Genomic DNA, 10609 nt, shown 5'->3' with positions numbered 1-10609 from the left:
GGCGTGGAGTTCTGGTTGCCCATTCTTACCTAGATAGCTGCTGCAATTCTTGGCGGGTCACACTCACGTGTGCAAATCTCAGACCAACCCAAACCACCGAGTACCTCCGGAAGCCTGGACCCCCTCCCTGTCCAAGTCTCCTAAAGGTCCAGCGAACAAAGGGTATGCGGGGTCGATCACTTGCACCAGGTCGCTCACCAAACAGACGGCTTCCAAACCCAGTACAGCAAAAGGCTCCGAAGTCCAGCGACAGCGGGTCGGACAGAAGAGCGGGAATAAGTCACCGAGCGCAGGCCCAGGCTGGTGCTCAGAATCCGGCACGGTTTGGCGAGTCTCAGGAAAAAATGTCCAGGAAGCGCTGAAGGCTCTTCGTGGCCACCAGTTAAGGAATCCACGGGGGTGGCCCTTGGCCTGCGATTATCGGAGCGCGAACCAGACAGACATACCTCTGCAGAGGAAAGGGTTTACAACCTAGGAGCAGGCAGGAGTCTGGCTCAAATAAGCCTCCACGCTCCACCCATAAAGTACTTTTTTCAGTAAATGGGCTTGGTAGGAGGGGCTGGAGTCACGAGCACTGGGGGAGGGGAGGGAAAGTTTGGAAAGTAACTCGGGCATGCGCAGCTACCACCAGACCCTCTGCGTGGTGGCAGGTGCACCCTGGGGTTTGGCTTGAGGCCACCTGAGCACGTTTGCGGGTACACAGCGCGCGGAGGGGCACCAGCACGGCGATTACCCAGTCGGCTGTTTCCCAAACCCGTTCACTCCTTGCGGGCGTTGCGGTGACGAAGGATGGGTGGTTTGCAGCTCAGGTCCTAGCAGCTCACGTGCAAGATAAGTAAGGTGCACTCTTCGAGTTATAAAACTACCGCTACCTCACGAGTCATTTAATGGAGAAAATGACACTCCCAGTAAGGTTTCGGGGCATGAGGACGTCGGCCCGCCTACCGGCAGGAAGCACCACTGCCAAGACCTTGAGCGCTGAGTAGAGGGGCCAGGACTCTGTAGCACACCGCTGCCAGGACCCGGGGATGGACCGCACGTCTGCCACGGCCTTTTCCTAGAACACTCCGTTGCTGGGACACGCAGGTGGAATACACCGCTACCAGGACCTCTCTTGCAGCACACCACTGCCAGGACCCTTCCAGAGCCCTTGTCCCCGCCCCGGCGTCCTCGTCGCCCTCCCCATCGCCGTCCTCACTCTCCATTCCGGTCCCTGCAGTCCTCCGTGCCCGCCCCACCGCCCGCGCCCTCCGGCCCTGACCCTGCTCTCCATCCACGGCCTTCCGTCCATCCCCAGCCCCTGGGCCCCCGCCGCCGCCGCCCTGGCGCTCCCCGCGGGCCCCGCCGAGGCCGCTTGCGCCCTGTGCCAGCGAGCGCCCCGGGAGCCGGTACGCGCCGACTGCGGCCACCGCTTCTGCCGTGCTTGCGTGGTACGCTTCTGGGCCGAGGAGGACGGGCCCTTCCCGTGCCCCGAGTGCGCCGACGACTGCTGGCAGCGCGCCGTGGAGCCCGGCCGCCCGCCGCTCAGCCGCCGGCTGCTGGCGCTAGAGGAGGCAGCCGCGGCGCCCGCGCGCGACGGCCCGGCCTCGGAGGCGGCGCTGCAGCTGCTGTGCCGTGCCGACGCAGGCCCGCTGTGCGCCGCCTGCCGCACGGCCACGGGACCCGAGCCGCCCGAGTGGGAGCCGCGCTGGAGGAAGGCGCTGCGCGGCAAGGTGCGCCCGAGCGTGCGCCGCGCGTCCCCATCCCACCCCAATCCGGGTCCCGCTGCCGGGTGGTGCCCTTTCTCTTCATCTGGGTCCCCGTGCTGGATGGTATCCTGTATTCCCTTCCCATCCTCATTTCTGGATCTCCAAGACCATTCTTAGACTCTTGGTCTTCTGAATGATGCCCTTTCTCCCTTCCTCAAATCGCCGATGGTGCTGTGTTCACGCCTATTTCAATACTCGGGGCGGTGTCCTGCCTCCCGTCTCCATCCCCAGTCCTGACCCCCAGACGTGCTCTGTGCCTTCTCCATCCCCTGGACGGTGCCCTCTCCCCGCTTCCCCAGTGAGTACCCACTCCTTCAACCCCACCCTTGATGGTGCTGTCTTCCCAATGCTCTCTCTTGGCTGGCGTCTTGTGGCACCCCTTAATTCCCATCGCCCTTCACCCATTCCGGATACCCGCTGTGTACTGTTCCGCTCCTTCCCCACCCGCAGCACGGTTCTGCGGCTGGTCCCATCCCCCAGCCCCTCACCCCTCGCTCCCAGACCCGCTACTCCGCCCCTAGGCGTGACTTCACCCTGACGCATGCCCCTCGCCCCATCTCCCACCCATTCCACCCCCCCAACTGTCCCCTCGGCGAAGCCGCCTGGCCGTCAGCCTCTCTGTGATCCAGTGCGCTTCCTGCAGGCCGCCTTCGCACCTGCTCAGACCTTTCTGGTCCACCCTCTTAGACTCCATTCTCGAACATTCTCCCCCCTCTCGCAGTGCTCCAGCCCACTGCAGGAGTCATCTGACCCTGGGTAGAAACCAGCCATGAGAGTATCGTCACAGCTGCGGCCAGGGACGGGGACTCGGGGACCCAACCGTTGGAAGGGGTGGGAGTACGGCATTTTTTCTGAGAATAAAGCAGCCAAGTTCCTGGTGCTGACACAGCCCTTGTAGCCCCTGGCCACCCCTGCGGAGGGAAAAGGGAGAGAGGCCGCGTGTTTGTGTGTGAGTTGGGTGTCCTACAGTCTTGTGAGCACTGGGGGTGGCTGGTGGTGGCAGCCCACTGGAGCTGGCTCTCCTGCTGGGGGACCCCACCCACCTGCTCAGTACCCCACCGAGGGCAGGCCCAGGGTGTGACTGAGCTCACCTGGAAGGGCTACCCTGCATCCCTGTGCCGGTGATAGTAACACTGGGGCCTCTGGAGGGCTGTTGTGTGTCCAGTTACCCAGTTAGATTCTGTGTGGTGTTACTACCAGATTTTCCTTGTGGGAGAGCTGAGTAGGGTCGCTAAGACCCCTTTCCATCCAGTACCTGCAGCCCATTTTCATGCCACCTGGCAGGCCGAGACCTTGCACTGGGGCCTTCCTCCTGGACGTTCAGGTGGTGTCAAGCCCCTGGCCTGGGCTCAGGGGCCCTGGGCACTCCAGGTTGTGCACCCACCTGGTAATCAGTGTATCTCTCCAGGAAAGCAAGGGGTCTGTGGAGATTATGAGGAAAGATCTCAATGATGCGCGGGACCTGCACGGCCAGGCCGAGTCTGCTGCCGCCGTGTGGAAGGCAAGTCGGGTGCCCTTGACAGGGCGTAAGTGGGTGTTGGGTGGAGAGGGAGTGTGGGTGGGTGTGAACCTTGACTACTTATATCCAGTGCCTTGGATACAATCCAGCCCTCTGCAGCCAAGGTGTCATTTGGGTTCTCCCGTGGAGGGCCAGGTGGGCAGTGGTGGGGCGGGGGTCCCAGCTCAATCAAGGGCACACGTGCACCTCCCTGCTGCCCTTCCTGCAGGGGCACGTGATGGACCGCCGGAAGAAGGCCCTGGCTGACTATAAGAAGCTACAAGCTTTCTTTGCCGAGGAGGAGGAGCGCTTCTTGCAGGAGGCAGATAAAGAGGAGGGGTCCCTGGAGGACGAAGACATGGACCCAGTGGAGCGCTTCAAGTCCCTGCTGCAGGCCCTGTCGGAGCTGGAGAGGCGACACCGAAACCTGGGTCTCAGCATGCTGCTCCAGGTGGGCAATTGCCCGGCAAAGGTGGCTGGGCAGGGGATAAGATCACGGCGGGTGCGGGGTGCAGCTCACCCAGCGTGGGGCCTTCAAACCCCTGCCTGCAGTGTGTTTGAGCCTGAACTTGGGGAAAGAGCAATCCAGGAGCTGGTCTTCCTCCTCAGCAAGGTCTTGGGGTCACTCACCCAATCCCAGATCCCAAAGGTGTCCTTTGGATTCTGGCAACTCGAGTTAATCAGCTCCCATGGGTATCATTGTGGGTGAATGGCTCCACCTTGGAGATAACATGGGGCCAGGGGAGCACGTGGTCTGGGTCCCAGCACAGCACCTGTCTTTGTCTCTGCTCTCTCCATCTCCCCCTACCATGCAGTGATGTTCCAGCTGCTCAGAAGCTCAGTCCATCCCCAGCCCTCAGCAGCTTCTCCACCCAACTCCTGGATCTACCAGGTCCGCCGGTGTCTTTGGCCCCCCTAGGATCTTCACCTCCGTGTAGAGGTGGGGCCAAATATCGTGGGTACTCTCAACAGAGTGCCCTCCCTTTTTCCTCTGTGAGTTTGTGCTTCCTGGTAAAGACCTGTATTGGGGGGTCATTAACCCCAGTGTATCCCGACTTTACATAAAGCTCTTGGTCGTTACTGCCTAGTCTCTTCAGATGTTGGCCTGGGTCCCCAGATGTTGGCTTGGGTCCCTGTCCCTATCCAGCCCTGGCACCCACTGGGTGTAAATGCCACCCTTGCAATGGGGCTGGTCCACCTGATATGCACACCAGGCTTGCAGAGCCATGCATACGCACTGTGCACATTGGGTTACATTTGCAGTGCATGTCGGGAGGAAAGGCCCACGGTGTCTGGGTGGGGTGGGTGGGTCAGAGCTGTCCCTCTGGCTTGGGCCCCCAGCAGTGTGTCCAGCACAAACCTATACCTCCAGCCTGAGGTCTGTCTGCAGAAGCGGCCACTTGGGGTCTGTGTGTCTGGGCTGTGCAGCCCCCATCCCCATGCGGTGTCCTTGGGGTCTGGCCCCTCTGCCTCCTAGTGGGTTCACTCCACTGTGTGCATTTCTCTCCATGCCCTGTTCTTTGGGTGCTGGTGGTCTCCCAGGACCCCGCCTTTGCCTCCCTGTCCACTGCCCACCCTTCTCTGAGGGACAGGGTTCCCATGATGTTCAGGGTGGGTGGGGCTAGAGGTTGCCCTGAAAATATGGGGCCTTGTGATCCATGGAACTGTTCCCAGATGAGCCTCTCAGACTTGGAAGCCACCAGCCTTTGGTGCTGCTTTGCCCCCTACCCCGCCATTCCCCCATGTGTATAGTCTATGGAGCCCAGTGAAGAAGACTTGCTCCAGCTGGTTTTCTTGGCGCCCATTCCCTGCACCCAGCCAGTCTCTGGGTATGTGCTGCATCTACCCTGCCCTGTGAAGGGCCTTTTGTAGGGGGGGTGGTTTTCTCTTATGAGCCTCCCACACCTCTCATCTCTCCTGTGACACTGGGGAGCTCCCCCAGGCTCCCGCGTCCCCGAAACTTGCTCAGGAGGGAGGCCAGCTGCCCAGCTTCCTCTCGACATGCTGGGGGCCTACTTTCCCCTCAGTGGGCAAACCTAAGTCCTTGGCCAAGTAACCCTAATAATAGGTAATCCTGACTTCTCCGATCAAGGGTCAGCACTGATGATGCCTTTGGTCCCAGCTTGCCTGTGTCCCCAATGTGGGGACACAGGAGGGGGGTCACCTGGCCTGTGTCTTGCAGGGCAGGGAGGCCTCCACCACACATGGTCTTCAAGTTCAGGGAGATGCGGCTTCCTGCCCAGCAGCTCCCGTGAATGTCCTTGGTGAGAGCTGTGCAGTGGTCTGCAGGTGGCCTCTCTGCTGTCCCCTGCCTTGGCACTGGGCCGTCTCTGTGGAGTAGCATTCCTCCTCCAGATGTCTGCATGGTGGGTGCTTCATCTCCTAAGTCTGTGCTGAAATTACAGTATAGGAAGTACCTGCAATGGGTGATCCTCCCAAGCTCTGCCTGAGAGGACATAGAGTGCGAATGGCTTCTCTACAATCCCAGGTCCGTGGCTGCTCCAGGAATTTGGCAGCTTCTGCACATCAGGGGTCAGCCTGGAGGACGAGAAGCAGAAGTTTGTCTGCAGAGAGCTGGGGTGCTTTTCAAGAAATTGGTTCATTTTCTCAGGGCTAAGATAAAATTCCTTTCCTTCTGAATCTTGATACCAGAGCTTGGTGGGAAAGTCACTGTAGTTAGGACCTGTGGCCTGTTTTCAATTTCAGGATCCTTAGTCCTGGAGGTGGGGGCAGAGACAGATGCCCCGGGTCCTTCTCTTAGTGGAGGAGTTATATCATCAGGTGGACAGTGGCAGCATACGAAGAGGTGCTCTCACCATGTGATGCTTGGAGATGTGCGTGTGGCAACATGGCCTTCAAGGGGCTGTTCCAGGCTGGCAGTCTTGTGTCCTGCCATGGACTATGGGGCATGCATGTGCCACCTTGCAGCAAGGAAGTTCCAGCCCAGGGGTGGTGCACCAGAGAGATGTCAGCACGGTCCTGGGAACTACTGCACAGGATGGCACCCTCCTGAGAACCATCCACTGGCTTGTCAAGAATACTGCTGTCAATTCTCTGCCACCAGCAGACAGGTTGTGGCCACTGGTGCTTGGCCTCAGGTGAGATGGTCCGGCTTAAAAATTGCCTCTTCTGCTCAACCAGGTGCCCCATGGCCAGAGTTAACACAGATGGAGCAGCAGAAGATAGTCTGTGTCGGGCCTGGCATACTTTCCACCGAGATGATGCAGGGAACTCCTGCAAATCAAGAAGAGTCCAAAGCAACTGGAACAGGGTCACACTGACGAAGGTGTGGACTGTTGGTGCAGAAGAGAGGCCAGAAGGCTCAGAAGCCCTGGAAGGAATGCTCGGCTCCTTAGGTTTTGGAGCAGTGGATACTGCACGCCCACAGGAGCAAGGACTGGGCACCATGGGTTTGGTGGAGACGAGAAAGCTGCCCCCCACCCTGGCCCCTGCACTGCTGCTGGATTCTACGGCACTGGCTGCCAGGTGTCAACAGATTTAGGGCATAGTGTCCCTGTACCCAGAGACCCCACTCCTGGGCATTCTGTTCCAAAGATGTCCTCTCCAGGGCCACGGTGTTGTGCACACAAGTGCGCCTGCTGCACTGTGAGGTGGGCAAGCAGGTGACTGGGGGAGGTAGAGGTCAAATGGGAGATGGAGGTCACTGAGAACGCGGCCACCATGCCTGGCGGAGACAAGAGGAAGTGGACCTAGGGCAGCCTGCCTGGGCTTGGGGCACCTGAGTCACACAAATTAGGAAGCTTACCCAAAATTTAGGTGTGTTTACCTAAGTTTAGAACATGTGCACACTCAGCAATTCATGGCTGCAAGGATGCCCTAAACCCATTCATGGAACCAGGACAAGTAGTTCGCATGGGGTAGCGGGGTGAGGATAAAGGGAATAAATAACAAAGCAGAAGAAAAAGTGACATGGACTGCGGGGTGGAAAATGGGACAGGGGACACTGAATGGTCTTGGTGCTGCCCACGTCAGGCCTTCACATCCGGGAAGGCTGGCTTCCTGGGGACTGTAGGTCTGGTGTTATCTGTGACTAATGGTTAACTAGTTCTGTAATCAGTTCCCTGATCACATCTGTGTGTGTGTGTGAAGGGAGCTTCAGTTTTTGGAAAAGGCTGGGAGACCCCAACAATGCAGAAACAAGAAATATTTACCTTATTCCAGTGTGCAGGCATGCTGGCCTGTAGTACAGACCCAGCGGTGTCTGTGGCCTCACATGATTAGATTTGGGGGGACCTTTCTCCCCACTCCCATTTCTTCTTCTTGTACTTTCTCATCTTAAAAACTCCGAGGCTATGGGGACAGCGGCTTTGAAGTCCTCTCTCCAGGAAGGCCCTCCACCCACCCTCAGGTGTGGGAGGGGCAGAAGCAGCCGTTCCCTTGGCAGGTGCAAAGGCCCACCTCACTGCAGGGGAAGCCTAGATCCCTGGAGGGGCTGCAGGCCACAAACTAGGTACCAGCTGAAATGACTCAGGTGAGGGTGCCCACAGGTTCTCGTTGGTTAGAGGGACCTGGTAAAGCAGGCTTGAAGATGCCCCAAAGTCACCCCACCCCACCCCACCTTCCATAAGTTAGGTGGTCCAGGGAAGGTAAGTGCTCCCTTTCCTAGTGGGGACCTCACGCAGGAGACAATTTGAATGAAACAAAGGCCCCTAACGTCATTTTTAATTAAAAAATTTTCGGATTCAGGTTTTATTAAACCTCCATGAAGAGGGATGTGCTGGTGAGCCACTTACATTTGATGTCTTTCAAGTATTTACAAGACCATTTTTATTTCAAGTATTTATAAAGCCTTTAGAAATGGAATGTCAATTCAGACGTCAACACAAGCGATCAGTAAGTCGGTCAACCAGTCAGAAGTCAACTTTCACAGGACAGAGTAACTATCTCCAACATACCGTTTTGCAAAAATACGGGCAGATTTAAAGCAACCGGAAATAAAACACGCCAGTTACAGATACAAAGGCTTCTCACTTCTCTTGCCTGGCAGAACAAGACTGCCCTCTTGCTAAGAGTTTCTCAATCCCACACCCCGCATGAGCAACTGAATTCGTTCTGTGACCGAGTGGGGCCTCGCCCTCTGCACGCACTTCTCCCGGTTGCCTTTGCGTGCAGACTCCTTTCTTCCCTTAATTTTAAAGATTCTGTTTATGGTTGGCTCCAACCGAGCGGGTATAGGACGACGTTCCGGACTCCCCCTCCCTCCGCACCCAGGCCGGCCGAGCGCAATGCCCGGGCCGGGCGGGCGCCCAGCAAGAAGGCGACACTTCCGGGTAAGGCCAACCTGGCTGCGGCTTAGTGTTTCTGCGGACCCTGGAAGCTCACTCCCGGCCGCAGGCCCATGAGACACTGCGCGCTCCGCCTGCCCACCAGTGCCACCAGGCAGGGAGGAAAACGGAGAGTGCACATGTACTTGAGAAGTGGGGCCGCGCCAAAGGACCATCGCTCTGTCCTTTAGTTCATGGAGGCGACGCGGCTGCTCTCGGGCAGTATGCAAATGAGGCGACTTCTAGCTTTTACCTGATTGGAGAAACTTCATGCGTCGCAGACCAGCCAATGGCATTCCTAGGCTCCGGGATACCTGCATCCCATTGGCAGACGTAGCATGCGGCGGGGCTCTCACCGAGTATAAAGTTCACAGGCCGGCTCCCGCCTGAGAGGTCTGACTGTGCCAAGTAAATGGTTGGTCGATCCATAGGGAGGACACGCATCGCCCACCGCTGCCTGTGGTAGGACAATGTGGAGTTTGGAAATAGCTGGGCCGACCTGTCCCAGGTCCAGGTACTGCTGCTGCGCGAGGAGACAGACAGCTATCACAAGGCCCACTGCACGCGTGCCGCTGAGGTGTGCAGGGACACATGACACCAAGGGCTCCTAAGAGCCACCCACCACAGCCAGATAAACTGGTGATAGGCCTCTCCATCTCCTCTGAACTTGGCCTCTATTGCTTTTGTGTAGAGGAAGTCTTCGAGCCAAACTGGGAACGCAGTCCGGCTTTGGCTCTGGCCCTGTATTAGGAAATGTGTCTGTGGAACTGTTGGTGGACAGCAGGCACCCTGGGCCAGAGGCAACTTGTGCTGCTCAGACATGGTACTAATGCTGCATGGTGTCTGGACATGGATGGGCATGTTGTAGCGGGGCAGCAGGCAAAGCCCTGGGCAGAAGTCATCCCCTGGAAAGAGCTTGGCTCAGTGCTGGGTTCTTTCGGGCCTTGCTCTCTCCTGGTTCAGAGACCTCGCATGCCAGGGCTTTTCATTAGTGGGACATCTAGAGCATAAAGCTCTGTTAGCTAAGGATGGGGTTCAGGATCAGCTATCCCAGATGTGGCATCATGGCATATTAACTGTCTTAAGGTGAAGGTCACTCTGACTTACTAGATTTCATCCTCCCCTGCAATAGGCCATAAAACTTGAGAGGTTCCCTCTCTATACCCAGAGGAAAGGAGAAGCCTTCCCTTCCCTCCCAAGCCAGGGACCTCACACACACCCTGAACCTGGGCAAACAGGCCTTGCTAAGCTGCCCCTGGTGCAGTGACTTACCTTAGGCCCTTTCACCTGTCCTGTTCCTCTGTAACTGCCTGCCTGTTGTCAAACCTGGCAGTAAGTACTCAGGTCTAGCTAAATCTTGAGCCTTTATCTCCTTATAGGCTCCCTGGGTCCTATAGAACATACTACATCAATGTGGAGGCTTTCCTCCTGTCAATCTGTCTTTAATTTTCAGATCCGGCCAGGGACCCTAAGAGGGCCAGGAAAACCTTTTCCTTCCCATCACTCTCCTGCCTTCCTTTTGCACCTTGCACTGTAAACTACAAAGCTGGGAGCCCTAACTAGGTAGGCTTCTGGGTCTTTCAAGATGGCTGTGTCCTGAAATGAAGCACAAATGACCCCCTGAGGCCAGCAAATGTGAGAGCTTCCAGCATGGTCTTTTGTGCAAAAGGGCCATACCTGTTTTTAGCAGAACACAGAAACCTCTGTCCAGGGGACCTTTCCCTGTACTGCTGACCTCCAGTCCTTGGTCATGCAATGTCTGAGTTTTTCAGAATCTTTCCCTCACTTGGGACCTTTGTTGCCCGTTCTGAACTTGTACAGAGACCGAGAAGCCTATAGATGCTCCTTAGCCAGTGCTGGGAGTTTGCTAAGAAACCTAAGAACACAGATCAGCTTACCAGATTGAAAAAAAGTAGGCTTAAAAAAAAAAAGTTTTGTCAGAACCTTGTTGCTACTGTTTCTTTCTGGTTTTCTGGACCCCTTATGCTGTGGCTGCTCTTGCTCTCCAGCCATATGCCCCTTCTGCACCCTGCATGTAGGTGCCTAGACTCGGAACCTTCTGAGAGGTTTGTGCTGAC

The 10609-nt window shown here is 57.2% G+C and overlaps 1 protein-coding gene across 1 annotated transcript; it reads left to right on the top strand.

The window, feature by feature from the left end:
* Positions 1–923: 923 nt before the first annotated feature.
* Positions 924–4326, top strand: RNF187 (ring finger protein 187). The gene is made up of 5 exons (XM_037002044.2): positions 924–947; positions 1062–1712; positions 3157–3249; positions 3476–3697; positions 4062–4326. The coding sequence occupies exons 1-5, from the start codon at positions 924–926 to the stop codon at positions 4062–4064; spliced, it is 993 nt and encodes a 330-aa protein (XP_036857939.1). The 3' UTR covers positions 4065–4326.
* Positions 4327–10609: the final 6283 nt, after the last annotated feature.

Source organism: Manis javanica, chromosome 14, assembly GCF_040802235.1.
Source record: "Manis javanica isolate MJ-LG chromosome 14, MJ_LKY, whole genome shotgun sequence".
Lineage (NCBI taxonomy): Eukaryota > Metazoa > Chordata > Mammalia > Pholidota > Manidae > Manis > Manis javanica.
This window is presented reverse-complemented; position numbering and strand designations above follow the sequence as displayed.